This window comes from Balaenoptera musculus, chromosome X (genome assembly GCF_009873245.2).
Source record: "Balaenoptera musculus isolate JJ_BM4_2016_0621 chromosome X, mBalMus1.pri.v3, whole genome shotgun sequence".
In the NCBI taxonomy this organism is placed as follows: Eukaryota; Metazoa; Chordata; class Mammalia; order Artiodactyla; family Balaenopteridae; genus Balaenoptera; species Balaenoptera musculus.
The window spans coordinates 126961703-126980009 of record NC_045806.1 but is presented as its reverse complement, the minus strand read 5'-3'; the positions used below and the strand labels follow the sequence as shown (position 1 = coordinate 126980009).

General features: G+C 59.9%; 1 protein-coding gene across 15 annotated transcripts in view; it reads right to left on the bottom strand.

Moving 5' to 3' along the window:
- ATP2B3 (ATPase plasma membrane Ca2+ transporting 3) overlaps positions 1-18307 on the bottom strand; it is a 44164-nt gene that overhangs the window by 9259 nt on the left and 16598 nt on the right. For 4 of the 15 annotated variants that reach the window (XM_036840594.1, XM_036840597.1, XM_036840596.1 and 1 more), the window contains 9 exons: positions 15114-15293; positions 14932-15019; positions 14204-14310; positions 13715-13906; positions 11957-12170; positions 11003-11214; positions 10014-10121; positions 8722-8904; positions 3856-3969 (listed from right to left, as the gene is read on the bottom strand). In XM_036840594.1, the coding sequence (XP_036696489.1) occupies positions 3856-3969; positions 8722-8904; positions 10014-10121; positions 11003-11214; positions 11957-12170; positions 13715-13906; positions 14204-14310; positions 14932-15019; positions 15114-15293 (1398 nt within the window). Of the gene's footprint in view, positions 1-3815; positions 3970-8721; positions 8905-10013; positions 10122-11002; positions 11215-11956; positions 12171-13714; positions 13907-14203; positions 14311-14931; positions 15020-15113; positions 15294-18307 lie in introns of all 15 variants that reach the window. The other 11 variants (XM_036840606.1, XM_036840607.1, XM_036840608.1 and 8 more) reach the window with 6 other exon arrangements.

Sequence of the window (18307 nt, the reverse complement as noted above, 5' to 3'; positions counted from 1 at the left end):
CTGCGAGCTGGCATGTGCTTTAGGAATTGCCTGGAAGGTTCTTCCCTGTGGTAGGGTCCCTGCCTGCAGGAAGGCTCGGGCAGGGCTGATACTGTTCCTAGTGTGGAGACAGCGTGCACACTGTCGAAGAGCTGACCAAAAATGCCAATACACTATTCCCAGAAACCCACGTGGGCAGACTGGCCTCGAAATCAATGGATTTCCTGAGAAGGAAGCATACTCCAGCAAACAAGACAGCTTTCACTTTGCAGGGCTCCTTCCTCAGTGGGGCTGGCTTAACTACTGCTCTGGGAGTGTGTGAGGGGCATGTCTCCCCAGGCTCCAGAAGGGTGTGTCCACGGAAGCCCCGGGGTCTCATCGGGCTGGGCTTTGCCAAGTTGGCAAAAGCCAATTAAAATAAAGCAACTGCCATGATCTGTTTCTGGTATGGCCACATCTGACTAAACTCGCCACCTGCCCCTGTGACAGTAATCGTGTGAGTACAGAGGCCCAGTGTTGCTGCAGGAGAGCCAGGCTGCTGGGGAACAGGCTGTGGATATGTGGCTGGGGAGGGCCTCGGGGTGTCTGTGTGGCCGCCCTCGCACCTGGGGGCAGCCATCTGGCGGCCTGGGCTTGCTGCTCATTAGTAAACCTGAGTGAATAGACACCTCCTGTCTGCCTACCTTGGGGATCCTGACAGCCAGCTGGGGAATGAGGCTGAGCTTCCTGAAGAATTACTGTGTGAGAGTGTGATTGGGGCAGGAATGAGGGTGACTGACACACTAACAGGGGATAGGATTCCACACCCCCTTCGTTTCCAAAAGACTGATGGTGGTTAGTAAAGAATGCTCTTTCCTAAGCCACTCAGGTGGGTGGCCTCAAGGCCATGCATGGCTGAGGTCCCATGAAATGGCTGTGGTGGGGCGGCCACTAAGCCAGGCAGGAGAGACGGCTGAGTGAGCAGGGGGGAGGCAGCCAAGGCCATTCTGGAGCCGGGAGGTCATCACGTGTGGCCAGGGGAGTGGAGACCGCGTTGAGACTCCCGAATCCAGAAGCAGCAAAGACCTGTGTGCACATGTGGGCATGGGAAGCCTGGGGGGTGGGGATCAGAGGTCAACTAGGAAGTGTGCATGGCTGTGAAAGTGGGCACGCTGAGCCCCGAGGATCATTGCACCTCTAGCCTCCGCCCATCACTCCTCTGAGGGGCTCTCCTCCCCTCGGACTCTGGCCACTTCTTGCACTGGTGTTACCTGCCGGGGCCTGCAATGGGTGAGCAATGTCACCTATCACTCTGGCCTTCAGCCTCCTTGTCCACACCCGCAACCAGGCCCTCCACCTACACAGCCTGAGATTCTCATTGGAAGTGATGTTGGGCCGAGACTGGCCGCGGCGCTCAGGATGAGGCGCGGCCTGGCCAGGTGGTAGGCAAGGAGGACAGAAGCCTTCCTGAAAGAGCTGGGTTCTCCTGAGGAAACCTTGTGCCCCGTGACCACTGCACCCTGCCTTTCTTCTGGTGAGTTCCGAGAGCGAGACTGAAGGCCTAGGGCTGTCCTCCACTCTGCCAGGCCTTCCCCTGATTTGTACGATGTGGGTGCCAGGCTTGGTGACTTCTCGGGGTCTTCGAAGCTTGGACTGGGAACCGGTGATGGTGGCAGGAAGTGGTCTCGGTCGGCAGCTTCTGGAATCAGGAGCGTCCCCTGGTGTCACCTTGTCCTCCACAGCGGGGTCCTGTCTGAGGGGCAGTGGCTCAGCCCCTTGTGAGGCAGGACGTCGGGCCCCTCCTCAGGCGGAAGGCGCTCATCTCCCAGTGGCACGTGGTGTGGAAGGGACAGTCACCCTTCTTCTGGCCAGGGGCTACTTAGGCCCCCCTGGAGCGGCTCCTACCCCACACTGCTGGGCTCCCGGCAGTGGGAAGGGGGACAGGACAGGTGGCCGCAGAAAGAAGGAAGGTACTAGGGGCCGAGGAAGAGAGAGGAGAAAGAGGCTGCCCCCAGGGGAGACGCCTGAGGCACCCAGAGGAGCCAAGAGAGCGCGGCCTCAGCAGGAGTGTGGGGAAGGCCTAGGGGCGAGCAGAGGAGGGGCGGGCTGCCTTCCCCCAAGTCGACAGACAGGCGGATGGACAGACAGACAGAGAGGAGGCACAGAGAGAGATGGCAAAGGAACACGTGAAGGAAGCGGCAGGGGAGGGCAGCTGCGGCCCAGCGGGCCCTGGCCGAGCCTCCTGCCGGCTTCCCCAGGTGGAGTGGTGCCAAGTACCCCGTGGGACAAGCTTTCCAGCTCACCCGTGACGGCCGTCAGCCAGTGTCTGTGGCCCCGGGGGGGTGGCTCAGTGAACATTCAAGGGAGCTGGACATGTGTGTGGCCTGTGGGATGGGGAACACGCTTGTGTGTGTGTGTGTGTGTGTGTGTGTGTTTGTGTGTTCACGTGCGTGCTGTTTCCAAAGGGGACAAGGTGGCCTCAGTGGGGACCAGTGCAGCCCACATCCCTTCCGTAAAGGGCAGAGTGGCCTGAAACGACTGCTTAAGCAAGAGGAGGGACGCCCTCCACTGGGGACCTCTTACCAGTTCCTAAAAAAAAAAAAAAAAATAAGAAGAAGAAGAAAAGAAAAACAAAAAAGAGAACACAAGACAAAAGAAAAAAGGAAAAGAGAAGAAATCAAGCAAAAAGAAAATCCCAGAGTCTGGTGTGGGAAAAAAGCAGAGTTAACAACTCCCGTCCATGGGGAAGTGATGTGTTCACGGAGGTGAGAGTTGCCGGGTCCCACTGGAAGGAAAGGAAACAGGTAACAGTGAACCGTCCTGGCAGGGGCTCTGGGCTCATACTTGAAGGTTTACTGTTTGGCTTTTGAAGTCTCGAGTTTGCTGTGAGAAGCCGGTGGCCCTGGGGGGCAGTGGGGGGCCCACACTGTTCCTTGCGTTGTCTCTCACTGGGGGGACCGTGGGGTGGTGGGCTCAATGGTCTAGTGGCTTTCCCTTTGTCTTTGTAAAGAAATGTGAGCAAATATGGAACTTTCTACCTCTTTAGGACAGCCCCTGGGTTCCTTCTAAAATGTGACAGACATGGCGGGAACTTTTCAGAGGGACGTATAAAAAGGAATCAATTTCTCCCAGCTTCTCGAAGGAAGGAGGAGACAGAGTATGGGCCAGATCAGGTTAAGACCTTCCAATCCTGAGGCCTGCTTGGAAAGAGCGAAGATGCTTTGGGAACAAAAGGAGACGTGGCTGAGGGCGGGCTCGAGGCATGAGGAGGGCTCCTGGGGACACCTCTAACGCCCGGTGGCTCAGGGGTACCGCCTTTGGAAACCACCTCAAGGAGAGTTCTGGAAGCTGCTGCTTTAGTCCCAAGTGGGCGGGCTGGGTTCTTCCACTGCGAATGATGCTGCAAAGGCGCTCGCCTCTCCTTTCAGTCCTGCGGGGCGGCCCTGAGCCTGCGCGCCTCCCTGGAGCTGCCCCGCGGGACACTGACCGAGGCCCCAACCTGACTGACTCCAGACACCACCAGAAGCGGCCCAAGTTCATGAAGAACCATCAGCAAAGGCAGACAAGTTCAAGAAAAGAAAACCAGCGACAGAAGGAGCACTAAACAAAACCCAAAAACCAAAGAAAAGAACGGAAGGTCCAGCAGTGCCATGGATTCAGTACATTTCATAAGAGGATATGGCTTTGGAGAGACACACCGTCTGGGCGGGAAGGACTGAACAGGGCGATAAAGAAAGAACGGAAAAGCCTCGGTGAGCGGAGGATGCAAGACTGGAAAAAAAGAGAAGGAAGAGGCGGGAGGCTTTTTCCTCCCCCAGAGATGCCATTTATGAGAGAAAAGGGGACTCAAGACTCACTCCCAGCGGCGCTGGTGGGATTGGCAGCAGAGAGAATTACGTGAGTAGGGGTAGAAAGATTGGTTACGTCATGGAGCTGGCTGAGGACCGAGGACCGCCGGCGCACAGCACCCTGAAATGAACCGCTTCTCTTGAAGGTACTCACTACCTCCATCTGTGGGAGAGAAAATGAGATAAAGGTTGGCTTGCACTGTAGTCCCCGCGACCGCACGGGGGTGGGGCTGGGTGGGGACAGGGGCCACACTGGCTGCATATCGTGACAGCAAAGCCTCATCGAGGTCGCCTCGGTGCTTCTGCCGGGGCTGTGGCCAAGGCCGAGTCTGGCCTCTGCGTCATCCACCAAGAGAGGCTTTGCTGAGCAAATGCTTAGCGCTCAGAAGACCTGGCGCGCGGGGGTTGACGATGGATCGGGCACACCGCAAACACTTTAGAAAGAGCCATTTGCATTCACGATATGTTCACTGCAAGCCACTCATCAATAAATACCCTTCCCTGGCCCGTCCTTTGTTTATATTGCCATAAGCGGGGCCGTCACTCTCCTTCTGCGGCTCATCCAGGTGACTGAGGGGTACTCCGTGGGAAGTCTCAGTGTAAGAATGGATTTGGAAAGAGGGGGAGGGGTTTCCCCAAAGCCCCTGCTTTGTCTCATCAGAATGCCTTCCCGCAGAGCCACAGGCAGGGCAGGAGGGAGAGTGGAGAGCCTGGGTCCGGGGAGCAAAGATGGCTTTTGCTTCGTCCCCCACCCTTTAAGCTTCCTACGAGCCTTCAGGAAATGAGAGCCATAGGGGTGAACTTGCTGGAGATGCAGTATCTTTGGATTTCCCGACCCCGCCTTTGGCTGGCAGGGGGGCCTGGGGGTGGAGCAAACCCAGGAGAGGGGTCCCAAGGAACCGTGGCTGGGTGGCCACTGTGAATGTGCCCCCATCAGAAGACCGTGTGTCTAGATTCTGGGAGGCCAGCCCGCTGTGGCGCACTTTGGGCCACTTCTTAGAGAATGCCCTCTTAGTGGGGAGTGTGTGTGGAATCTTTGGCCTTAGAAGGTGGATCTGATTTCTAGAAAGTGCCACATAGTTCACTGGTAGCCGCCAGGTCCCGTGGTGTGTCTGACATGGGGCCGGGCCGTTGGAAGAAGGCAGTTTGAGTGCTCAGACTCGCCCCATCCCAACCAAAGTGAAGACGGCCGTCATTTCAACCCTTGGACGCGCTGCCAGACAGACTAATTGTTGTGTACGCACCGCTGAGCCCCCTTCTGCCCAGCAGAAGTAAGGCATACTGAGTGCCCACGGGAACTGGCACAGTGCCGAGTGCCCCAACACATTGAAGGAAGATGACCCATGCCATGATGTCGCTGTCTCTTTGTGGGGGGCATCTCCTCCCTAGATTGAGATGTTTCTAAGGCTACGGAGACAGGGGACTGTCTCAAGAGGGGACTCTTACTGTGGCAAAGGCGACAAGGGAAGGGAAAAATGCCCTTCCTGCCTCTGATTGGGCCTCTCCGCATGGTGTGCCGATGTGATGATGGTATCAGTCAAAATACCACAGAATTATCCCTCCGCCCCACCCCTACCCCGAAGCCCCCCACACTGGGCCAGGAACAAGGCCCAGGCACTGCTGAAGCTTCTCTTTGGTTTAGAATGGAATGCGAAATAGACCACGTAGTGAGCACTTCGAAAAGCTCCACGTCCTGCATTTGGAGGACTCTTATTCTGGAATGACACCCTGCCTGGCTAGTGCGTTTCCATGCGCATGGAATGATGCGAGAGCAGGCAGCAGCTTAGGAAATGCCTTCACCTAGCAACATAAAAAGTTGTGCTGGTCTCCGAAATCTGGGGAGCAATTTTGTGTTTTGCAAAAGTTGGAAATCTAGGGCTGGCTGCCTAGAGAATGTTTCTCTTGGCATGGGGTGTATACAACTTGAGGGGCTTTATTTCTCCTAGGCTTTACTTCTGCTTTTCAAGCAGTTATTTTGAATCAAAATGAACAAACGCTCTTAAAAAGTGAACTAAAGCAATTGGTTGGTTTGGCATTCTTGAGAAGTGTGGTGGATTTGATGTGACAAAGTCAAGGGGAGAAATGAGTGGCTCCATGGAGAGGACAGGGCTAAGGGATGGGGGAAGGAGACTTGGGTGATTTTGGGCAAGTCCCTTCTCTCTGGGCCCCATTTCCCCATGTGGAAAGCAGGGACCCGACCAGCCCGGAACTGCAAGGCTCCTACTGAGGGGACCCACTCTACCAACGGGGCGGCAGGGTCAGGTCCAAGAGCCCGCAGGCAGTGAGAAGACACAGATGCACAGGTGGCTGGGGCGCCAGGGACCTCTTCCCGGACACCTAGGATTGGGGCAGGGCCGTGGTCTTGGCTGCTAGAAAAGCTAACACTGACTTTGGCTCATGGATGGAGGCAAATAGGCTCTGCCGCAGAACCCGCCCAGCACGACACACCAGAGCCCGTCGGGGCCGGGATGGGTGGGTGGGGGCGCACAGTTGAGCAGCCAGGAGGCCACGGGGAAAACCTGGACAGCTGGCGACAAAGGCTCCTCCCGTTCTACTGGGCGCTCAGTGTTCTGGCCGGGCCCAAGACATCCTTCCCCCGCCACGCTGACCAAGGCACTTGGGACGCCAGGAGGGGTGAGCCAGAGGCCCGGAGAAGCCCCTTGGGACCCCAGGGAGCTCCTTAACATGGAGCTCGTTGGTGCCACCTCACCCAGCCCTACAGGATCACAGGCTCCGGGTGGCCCGGGACTCTGCAGCTTTGGAAAGTTCCCCAGGGCACCCTGCTCCTCACTGATGCCAGCGCCTTGGGCTGGGAGCACAGCCGGCCGGCCGTGTGAGAAAGAGCTCCCCGAGTGCGTGTGCCACGGTGGCGGGAGGGCGTGCACTCTCAGAAGGCTTCACGGGGCCGCCGTGGGGTGAGGAGGGGCCCCAGGGGACACGGTGGGAGCTGTGGAGGCCTGGGGCCCAGACAGTGGCCAGCGTGGAGGCACAGCAACGCAGGCGAGCAGAGTGGGAGTCTGGGAAGGCAGCAGGGGTTCTGGGGGCGCAGGGCACGTGGGGTGATGCCGAGAGGCAGACGGGAGGCTGAGAGCTTCTGGCCGGGGAGCTGAGGCTGGCGCCTGGGGAGGTGAGGGGCGTCCAGAGACTAGGCCCCCAGGGGCTGTGCGGGAGCAGCTGGTGAGCCGCGTGCACTGGGAGGGCGCTTTGGGCACCTGGCATGGAAGATTCTTTGGGATGAGCCCATGGTGATTTGTGACAGGCTGGAGGCAGACACTGGGGAGAGCTGTGGTCTCAGGTCCTGGCCCAGGCCAAGGGGCCCACGCGGGAAGTTGCCTAAGCAGGTGCCCGGTGGTGTTCTTCCTTCCGGTGGGTCTCTGGGGCAAGAGCAATTGGAGCTGGGTCGGGGCAGTGGGGCTGGGGGTCCAGGACAGAGCATGGAGAAAGGCCCGGGAGGAGCAGGGAGTGATGGGTGTCACACGCTGGCTATGTTGCAAATAGGCTGCAGGGGTCCAGGGTGGGCACAGGGAGCCTCGGTCCAGGCGGAGACACGGGCGGCTGGGCCAGGAAGGTGTTGGGGGTGGGGCCGGAGGTGGCTGGACCGGGCATGCGCGTTCGAAGGGCCATGCCAATGTACCAGGTGTGTGGGGAGACGGGAAGAGGGTCTGGGACTGCTCCGGGGCTCTGGCTTGGGCAGTAGACGTGACGGAGCCATGCATCAGGAGCTGGGGGGTGGGAGGAGGTGGGCTTGGGGAGGTGGGGCCTGGGTCAGGGCTGACCTGAGCCCGGGGTGGGTGCTGTGAGGCAGAGGAGGAGGTGGTGCGTGAGGGCGCCTGGTTGCCATCTGGAGGCTGTGCGGGGAGGGCCAGGCCGCGGGGAACTGGCAAGAAGAGACCAGTGCCCCGGGGCTGCGGGACTTCTAGCAGCGAGGGTCACAGCCAGGTGACAGGGCAGACCACGGTCTCAGTGGGAGGTGGGAGTGACAGGCAAGGAAGATGGAGAGGGGACAGCAAGCTGCCAGGAGAGCAGGGCGGACCGCACTTCCGGAAGGGCGCCGGGAAACAGTCTCCAAGCAGGAGGGATGGAGGGACGGCCCAGCTCGGGAGCCGGGAGGACGTCTCACAGACCTTGGTGAGAACTGCCTCTGGGGTGTTGAGGGCTGATGTTAGGCCATGATGAAGTCACAGTGAGCGCCAGGGAAGGACACAGAGAGACAGCAAGTATGGAACATTCTGGCAAGAAGGCTGGCCGGGAAGAGTTGGGGGCAGGAAGCGAGGGTGGCTCTGTCAGGCAGACTCTCACGAAACCTTTGCAAGTGCCCACAGCTGGGCAGTCGTCGTGGCTGTCTGACTTTATAGAGGACAGTCACTGACGGCCTTGACCTTGACCAGCACTGATATTTGGAGATTGGGATGAACAGAACGGACCAACTTGGTGACCAGAGTTCACTTCCCAAATGAAGTCTTTCCATAGAATTCACAATATAACCCAATGAATGGTGAGCTCACCAAAGGCTATTTGAAACGGGCATCTGCCTCATCCCGAGAAGGTCCCTTCCCCATGACCTGGGGCAGCTCCCAGCAAAGAAAACAAGTCCCAGCAGCTATTCAAATCGTGGGTGGCCCGTGCCCCCATCTCCCTGAGGTACAGCTCTGGGTCACAGCACACACCGTTAGCTGACACCCGTGCCCACTAGCGGGGAGGGCCACCTGGGCTCTGAGCGAGGCGTCAGGGAGAGGCCATCTCGGTGACATACTGTCATCCAGCACATCCAGCAACTGCCCTTGTGATCATGGCGGCAAGACCCAAGGGCTTCCCTGTTGGTCTCAGGCTCATCTCGCCCATTCTCTGCCTCTGGCTTGCTTGCCCCCCTCGCGAGGCGGGAGAGCCAGAGTGGCCGAGCAGCCCGGCGGCTTACCTGCGTCTGGATCCGGTTGAGGCCCCGGAACCAGAGGATCTGGCCTCTGCGGAGCTCCCGCTCGGCGTGGTCGATCTCTTCCTCGCCCTCAGCCAGCTCCTCGTCAGTCACCTCGTCCTTCCCGGGCCCGTGTCCCGCTTCCTTCAGGCACTTGAGCTGGCTGGTGGGGATGGTGGCGATGACCTGGGTCGCCAGAGGTGACAGCAGGTAGAAGCGGCCATCAGAGGTGGGAGCTCTGCTGGCGCCGGGAAGGGGCGCAGGCCGCCCACCTCCCACCGACCCAGGCCCAGGCCGGTGTGTGCGCCCGCCCCTGCACAGGCCCCGGCGCTGTGTGCAGCTCTTTCCTCAGTGCTTCCTCCCTGCGGGCGGCCCCCGGGCCGCCTCTGCCTGCTGCCAAATCCCGCTCTCCAAAGCAGTGTGCGCGCCGGTGGGTCCTCCTCCATCGACGCCCAGAGGAGCGGCTCATGCCACCTTCCTGCACAGCGTGGATGTAAGGGACTCGCTTCACCAGACCGAGGTCTGGCCCTGGCCTGGCTCACGGGAGGGGACCTTTAGGCCCCTGCCTGATGAGAGGGTCTTGGTTTCCCTGGGGCCCAGGGCAGGCAGGCTACACTGCCGGGGTGATTTGGGGCGCGTCCCTGGGTCGCATGTACCAGCTTGACCTCCGGGGCACGGAGACTGAGTAACTAAGTCACATGGGCCCCCCAGCCCTCCAGGACCGACTCCACTCAAGTCCCCGGACCGCACCGCTCAGGGGAGCTGCCCTGATGGTGGTACCCGTGCGTGTCATCACACATTACCACTGGGAGAAACTGCACTGCCATGCGACTCCCCTGGCGGGGGACCTGGGAGCTTGTGCCCGGCCTCTCCTGGACCTGCCCTATGTAAGCATGATCTTGGACATCTAGCCTCCAGAGAATGACATCTGCCGTTGAAGCCACCCTGTCTGTGTTACTTTGATGTGGTGGCCTTGAGACATTCTCTTTGCCCTCTGGAAGGTTCAGAGAGGTATTGTGTAGCTTCAAATATGTGAGCATTTTCCAAGCCACCCAATTCTAAGGCACGATTTTCAGCTCCTAACATGGAAAGGGGAGTGGCGGGTGGTTTTGCTGGGGGCTGTGACATCCCAGCCAAGGCCCTTTGCATGCTCTCTGCTGAGGCTGTCACTTGTGGCCTTGCACCTAGGTCATGGCCTGTCCCAGAGGCAGGCTAGGGGACCCTGGGCTGCCCACAGTTCCCCAGACAAATGGGAAAGGGGCAGGGCTGGGAAAGCCACTGAGGCAGACACTTACCTGTCCCCAGACCAGCTCCCCAACACCAACAAACAGGCACCAGAGCCACTGTTCCGTAGACAGCGGGGAGCAGCTGAAGGGCTTTCCGCCGAACTGGACGATGACAATCTGTGGGGAGGGGTGGGCGGGAGGTGGGTCCAGCCAGCACCTCTAGCCCTCGGGGCACCCCCTGTCCTGTGAGCCCAGCTCAGGGACTCAGAAGGGTTGTTGGTTCACCGAGTTAGACAGGCAGTTCCTGGGAGCCTTCTTTTCTCTGGCCTCCTTCCCTTCATCCCCCCCTCAGCCAGTGCCTAAAGAAGCTTCCCAGACCGGCTGACCACAGGCCGTGGGTGCTGTGCCAGACGGGCACGTGGCCTCGCTTGGTGCAAGGTGCCCACTGACCCAGGCGCCCCGGACTGTCCCTTTTCCAGCCTTCGGGTGTGGCTCGGTCATGTTAGCCACGCTCCCGGCTTCTGTGAACGTGATGCTTGAACGTGCATATGCCAGACACTCTGATCGGCCTCGTGCAGCCTCATGGCCCCTCCATGGGAGGAGTCCTCTTCCCGGGGTGAGCTTTTCAACTACAGACCAACTGGTCCCAAGCCCGCACTCCAACTCTCTCTGTTCCTGGGCTCTCACCCTCCAGGCCACTGTCCCCCTCCGCAGTCACCCAGGGCTGGGTCCCAGACCACAAGTGGACAGCCCCACACCCCAGAGCCCGGAAATCATTCACCTGCTCCGGGCTCCCCAGTCTCCTTCTGCCTGCCCACCAGCCCGGGCGCTTCCCCACGTGGTCCCCGTGGCACAGCTGGCCCCCCTCTGAGAACTGCGAGAAACCAACTACCCTGGCCTCTTGGCCTCGCTCTACCTCACATTTTCTATCGATACACCCTAGTTTTGAATGCTCAGCGCCTCCTGGAGTTAAGGTGGCCTCCCGCCAAGGAATCAAGTTCTAGAAATGAGAGTGGCAGACTCGGAGGGACCTGCAAAAGTGGAGCCACCCCTCCTACCTGGATAGCGAAGGTGCCCAGCACGATGGTGCAGAAGATGGGGTTGCCGAAGATGCCGTGGAAGACGTTGCGCTCGCCGTGGATCTTGCGCGCGTTGATCTCGTTGAAGAGCTGCATCATGACGAAGGTGTTGAAGATGATGGTGTAGTGCTCGGAGGGCGGCGAGTGCAGGGGCGCGTTCCTCCCGCTGTCAATGTCGAAGAAGAGCTCCCCTGCAAGCCCAGGGCCGCGTGAGGGGAGCCGGGCCCAGGTGGGCGCGTCACCACCGGGCGACATGGGTGGAAGTCATGAGTCCCCCAGCCCCCAGGCTAAGCAACGGGAGCTCACAGCCAAGGCCGGGTCCCGACCCAGGGGGTCTGGCACTGAAACCCCAGGACAGGGGTGAAGACATTAAGACCCATTTGCACACTGGCTCGGGCTGGGGAAGGAACGGGAGCTGCAAGGCTCAGGGCAGGCCCGGCCCTCCTCTGCGCTGCGCTGCCTCAGGAACGGCTCTCGGCTCAGCCATGACCAGCTTCTGCTCCCGAGATGGCAGAGAAAGGCCCCGTGAGAGGACCCCCAGGTGCTGCCGTTTGGGGGCCCTCACATGGTGACTCTTGCCCCTTGGCCAGCGCCATCCCTGCACTGAACTTCAAGTGTATTCCCAGGAACGTGTGCTGAGAGCCGAGCCACCACGTGGTCAAGGGTCACCAGACCCGTGGAGAGCCCTCTGACGTCAGGAAGAGAGGCCACACATAGACAAAGCGACAAACCCGCCCCCACCTAAATAAAGGAATCTCCTAAAAGGAGCCGATGCCACACAGAGAACAAAACTCCCAGGATGGCAGGGAGGTGAGGGCCGAGGGGTCCTCACCGGAAATCGGGTCCCCAGGTGTCCGTCTGTCCCTGCCACTGCTGGACAGGGCCAGGGCCTGTGGGGCTGGCCGCAGCACAGGGTGCCCTGGGCCAACCTACCAACGAACAGCAGCGTGAAGATGATGGTGAGCTGGTAGACGGCGTGGCCCAGGATGTTCTTCATCATGGTCCGCGAGATCAGGGGCTTGTCCCGGCCGTACGGCTTCCGCAGCAGCAGTGACTCAGTGGGCGGCTCCGTTGCCAGGGCCAGAGAGGCGAACGTGTCCATGATCAAGTTCACCCACAACATCTGCACGGCTTTGAGAGGAGAGTCCTGTGGAGAGGAGCCAGTTACCCCAACATGGGCCTGGAAACCCCACCGGCCCCCCACTCCTGGGAAGAGACTCAGCTTGGGGTCAATGTCACTGGAATTGAATTCATGTGAAAATGCAACAAATCCAACCTTCCCATAAAAACTTGACATCTCCATCCCTATGTTTTCTTAAGGTTAGCAGAGAGTTTTCGCTGGGCTTTCAGATTCCTGCTCTTAAAATGTTGTCAGTCTCCCTTCTTCTCTCACCTGCTGGCAGTGATCTAGAAGGTGTGGTCCAGGTTGTTAGCAGGAGGCTGCCACCCCCCGTCACTTGGCCCAGACCATAAAAGAGCCCGACGGATGCATTCCTGCACCCAAGGGCCAGGAAGAGGTAGAAACTGCACTGGACCTTCCTTCTCATCGCCTCTGACTTGTTGGTTAAAAATGAGCCTCACAGAAGACAGACACCAAGGACCATATCCTGTAGGATTCCATTCCTATGAAACTTCTGGAACAGACAGATGCATGGAAACAGAAAGCGAATGGGTGGATGCCAGGGCTGGGGGAGAGGAGAGTGGGGAGTGGCTGCTTAGTGGGTACAGGGGTGATGAAAAAGTTCTGGACTGAGGTATAGGTGACGGTTGCACAAGATGGGCAATGCATCAAAAACCACTGGATGGTACACTTTGGTTCAAATGGCTATTATGGTACAGTCTATGTTATGTGGATTTTATCTCAATTAAAAAATACTTTTGAAAGAGAGACAAATTCTGGACACTCACTAATGGGGAGAATTGGAGAACTGAAAAAGGGGAAGAGGCTCCTGCAAAGGTTAACCACGGAGCTCCCAGCAGACCCAGGACAAGTGCAAATGCAGGTCTACCAAGACTTGCACACGCACGTCCACAGCGGCCACAGGTGGAAACAACCCAAATGCCCATTGATGGAGGGATGCAGAAACACAAGGTGCTCACTCCATACAATGGAACATCAGTCCGCCATCAAGAGGAATAAAGTACCTGCTACAACATGGATGGACCTTGAGAACATTGTGCTAAGTGAAGGAGCCAGACACAAACAACCACCTATGATTTGGTTCCATGTAGCTGAAATGTCCAGAATAGGTAAGTCTGTAGAGACAGAAAGCAGATGAGCGGGTGCCAGGGGCTGGTGGAGGGGGAGTGGGGGGGACTGCTCATGGGGCTGGCGCTTCCTTTTGGGGTGATGAAAACATGACGGAACTACATAGAGGTGATGATGGCACAACATTGTGAATGTACTTAAAAGTCACTGAATTGTATACTCTCGAATGGTGAACTTTTTGGTGGGTGAATTCTATCTCAACCAAAAGAGTCTGCAACAAAAAAACCCTGGCTTCCACCACTGGGTCCTCAGGCAGGGGCTCTTCAGACCTCACCCTGCTGGGGGCGGGGTCCCCTGGGCTTGCTCTGCACACTGGGGTCCAGGCGCACCGGGCGGGAGGAGCCCGGCCATGGGAGGGAGAGCCCGGCCATGGGAGGGAGAGCCCGGGGTCTTCCTTGGGCCCAGTGGCCCCCAGTGCCCACCTGAGTGATGCAGGCACCCGTGAAGGCCACAATCACGGCCACCACATTGACCGTCAGCTGGAACTGCAGGAACTTGGAGATGCTGTCGTAGACATTGCGGCCCCACATGACGGCCTTGACGATGCTGGTGAAGTTGTCGTCCGTCAGGATGATGTCCGAGGCTTCCTTTGCCACGTCAGTCCCCGCGATGCCCTGGGGGACACACACACCGTGTCCACGGGGCCCCTTCCCCAGCCCCGCTCACCCACTCCAAATGTGTCCTTGTACTAGAGAGGTTTTGCTCACAAACGAAGAGGGCGCCACCGCTGCAGCAGCCACCAACAGGGCAGAGCTTGCGGAGGCCCAGGTGGCCAGGATGTGAGAGAAAGAAACTTCTGGCACTCTGCAACTTGCCTCAACGCTAGCTCCCACATTGCTGCACAAAGCTTACGTCGTCCATCACAAGGCCCCACCTGGCGTGGTGAGCCAGGCTGACGGCGGGTGGCTTACCATGGCAAAGCCCACGTCCGCCTTCTTGAGGGCGGGCCCATCGTTGGTGCCATCCCCGGTCACGGCCACCACCTGCCGCTGCTCGCCGGTGTTGCTATCTATGATCCCTGGAACACAGATCAGGGCAGGGCAGGGCAGGTCTGATGCCGTCTGTGGCCCTGGGTGACCAGCCCGGGGGTCGTGGGGGGCCAGTTGGCTCCAGTCCTCTGTGCTCTCCACCACCTTTGGGACCAAGTCCTGTGCCTTGACTGGCAGCCCCATCCCCCTTCTCCCACCCTGGCCCATCACCCAGTGAGATGATACAGGGTGGTGGGATTTGGTAGAAGGCAGGGGCTCGGCACTGGGCAAGTTGGGTAAATGTCTCCCTCTCCTGGGCCCCCATTTCCCCATCTGCTATGAAGAGAGCTGGCCTCTACTGGCATCTTCCATAGATACTGGGAGCGCAGAGAAGTGGAGGCTCGAGCTCCGGCAGGTCAGCCCTTTGAGGGAGTCTCCGTTACTACCCCCGTTTTCCCAGTGAGGTTCAGGGAGGGCCAGTGACTTCCTCTGAGACACAAGGTCTCCAGCAGCAATGGGTCCAGAGCTGAGTACCCTGAGGCCCGGTTGGAAGCTCAGCTTTGGGCGTCTGAGAGCAGACGACGACCCGAGGGGTGATGGCCACACGCAGCCTGCGTCCCGCCACCCGGGGCAGGGGCAGGGCAGGGTGAGGAGTGAGCCCACTCCATTACCTTTAACCAGAGTGTGTTTGTCGGTGGGAGACGATCGGGCAAGGACCCTCAGCTTGGGCCACACCTTGTCCAGACGCTCCTGTTCTATCTGGGAGGGAAAAGCACACAGACGCTGTAGAGCCTCGGCGGCAGGGCGGGCAGGCAGGGCTGACTCGAGGGAGGGCTGATGGGCCGGGAACTACCTCGCCTTTCTCGTTTCGGATCCGCCGGTTGAACTCCTTCCCCTCCAGGCACAGGAAGTCCTCCCCGGGCTGGATGATGCCGCACTTGGCCGCAATGGCGCGGGCCGTGTTGATGTTGTCGCCGGTCACCATGCGGACTGTAATGCCAGCGCGCTGGCATTTGCGGATAGCTTCAGGGACCTGGAAGGGACAAGATGGGTGGGTGGGGCCATCAAGGGCAGACACAGCTGTGTCTGGGCTCTACCCGCTCCTCCATCCAGATCTGCAGCACCCCTCCCTCCACCACGCCATCTGGAGGAGGCGGGAGAAACGGCCTGTCAGCTCTGCCCCGGCTGTCAGCCTGGCCTGCAGGGAGCAGGGTGCCCCCCACCCCAGGTGCCTCCTTCCCTGTGCCGGCCCCGGGGACCACCGACGACTCAGACCCAGGCCCTGACACCACGAGCAAGGCTGGGAGAAGCCACTGGAACGCTGTCAAGGGGCACCATCAGAGCCGTGTTCAGCAAGGTGACCGGAGAAATCACCCAGCTCTTTCAACCTCAGTTTCCACTGGGGAAATGGAGACCCAGAGCAGCCGAGCCAGGACCAGTCCCATTAGCAGGCCAGCTGGCGGGGGCCGTGCCAGTGAGCTCCGAAGGACAAGAAAGGAACCTCTGGCCCCAGCTGCCCTGCCAGATGGCAGGACCCACCTCGGGTTGGACCCTCTCGGGCCCTGACTCAAGGCAGGCTTGTTGGCCGAGCTCTGGGAAGCTCTCACTTGTTTCCCTGCCACTTTTTTTTTTTTTTAAATAATATAAAACCTAAGACATTTAGAGCCGTAGGCTTGACATGATAAGGCATTCGCACTGCTCATTACGGGAAATGGGACATCGCTCTGCTTACTTAGTACATCTCCATTTTCCAAACATAAGATTAGATTCCGGAAAAGAGAGAAGAACAAGACATTCCTCTAGTGCTGAGTGGAAAATGGGCTGAACGGAGCGGAGACCAGCTGGGAGGGGATGGCATTGTCCCAGAGAGTGGAGACACTCCCGTTCCAGTGAGGAGGGGACTTGTGAGCCCGAGACAGCAGTGCGGAGGAGAGTCATGCCGACTGCGCCTGAGGGGCCGGGAGGGGAGAGGAGGAGGAAGAACGGCCTCAGGCCTAGGCCTGTGAGGTGTCCGATGCGGCCGGGGCGAGGGGTGCAGCCTGGGGAGACCCGGCTCCCTGCTGTGTCCGCTGGGCCCAGCACACCGCACTGTGGGCTCCCAGTCACCGCCGGGCTGAGCCGGAGCCCCGGGGACAGTGCCGGGTGTGGCCTGGCGGCCAGGCCAGGGGAGCTGCGGCCAGGTGCTGGGGGTCAGGGCAGCTGGGAGACCCCAGGGGAGGCGGGCAGCAGGCGGGGCCAGGTGGGCTGCAGGGGACCACTGGCCCTGGAGGTCCGGGCACGCTGGTGGCCCCTGAAGCCAGGGGGTGGAGGCTGTGATCTTAGCCAGGGAGAGAGTGGGAAGAGGAGGGGGACCCAGGGCCCAGCCAGAGGGGGTCCCACTTCAGGGCTGGGACAGAATGACCTTATGATCCCTGCGGCAAATACGGCCAAGCGGCCGAGAAGGCCCAGCCCCGGGAAGGGGGCTTGCATCCCGCACCCCCAATAATGCGTCTCCTCACTCTCAGCCTCAGGGACGCTTTCTGCTCTTTGGGGATCCTTGAGAGCTAGAGGATGAGCTGCGGGGAGATACCTCCCCTTCCAGCAAGCTCCCCGCCCCCCGCCCCCCCCCCCCACCCCGGCTCTGACGCGTCTGGGAGCAGCCCCTCTGCTGCCACCAAGTGGCCGTGATGAGCCTGAGCCCGGGGAGCCCCGGATCCAGCCTCTGCTGGTCTCCCCCGTGTGGGCTCAGCCCAGGCCCGGCTCCGTCTCTGGTCTGAAAGGCGCTTGGCCTCCCAGCCAGGTGGCAGGAAGCTCCCTCCGTCTGCAGGCGCCCTCTCCCTCATCAGATGACTGTCCTTCCTCCCCTGCCTCCCTGCTGTCCCACTGGGCCCAGCCGTGGTCCCTGCCTGATGGCTGAGGCCCGACAGCACAGCAGGCAGCCAGGTGTCTGCAGGAGCCCCCAGGCCCCTCTGGCATAAGTACAGCCTGCCTACAGGGTCCATCCAGCACCCCAGGGCAGAGACACCCCCCTGCCAGGCCCTCCTCGGGCTGCAGCCGTCCCAGGCCCCCAGGCATCCTGGCAAGTTTAAAAGCTCCCTATCGGCCTTCCCGCCTGCCGTCAGCCCCTGAGGCTCCCCTGGGCCCTCGGGGCACCCTCCTTGGCCACCGCGTGGCTGGCTGGTCCCCGTGGGGTTCTGCCTCGCTTCCCCACCTGCTGCCCAGCCTCTCACTCAGCCACTCTCCAGCCAGAGAGGAGCTAGCCTGTCCCCTGGGCCCTTTTACCAAGGCCGTTTCTGGATCTTAAACGAGCTGCCCATTGCCTGGCCTTGACGGCTCTCTCACCCTGTGCTTCTACCCGCCGGGGCAGCCACTGAGGCTGAGCCTTCATGGTGACCTTCAGGGAACTTTTATCCATGTTTTTTCTAAGATGAAAACGTATAAAAACAATAATATCCCTCTCTGAGAAGAGCACTGACCAGGGTAAGGGCTGGGCCTCACCCCGCCTACGTGCAGCCCTTCAGGACTGTTCCATCTAGACCCCCCTCCAGCCCCCAGTCTAGCCTCATTGGCGCTTGTGTAAATGAGCCGCCGTGGGCCAGAAGATGGCCCCTGCAGCTGTCTTGGAGATCTACAAACGCATCTCGGGCCTCCAACTGTACATCGGTGACTAGAGCTTCAGTTTGCAACAAATATTTATGCCGGAAATGAGGGGAAGCTTGCAGGGCTCCTTGGCCCAGGGGGTCAGGCAAGAAGGGCTCCCCGTGCCGTGCGGCCGCCAGCCGCTTCACACCTCACACCCCTCCATCCGGGCCGAGGGCAGAGCTGGAAGGGCTGGGCGGGTTGGGTATGACGCTGTTGAAATGGCCGTGGCCAGGGCCCTGGGAGTCCGTGAATGTCGCCTTCCTGGGTCTGTGAGACATTCCAACAGGAGCTCTGGCTTTCCGGTGGCTTCACTCAGCCCCAGTTATCTGGATGGAACAGTCTAGAGCTGCTACTGTCGACACCTCCCAAGGAGTAAGGAGAGAACGGCCGTCACCCTGGAGCGGCCACCCGGGGGCCGGCGGCGGC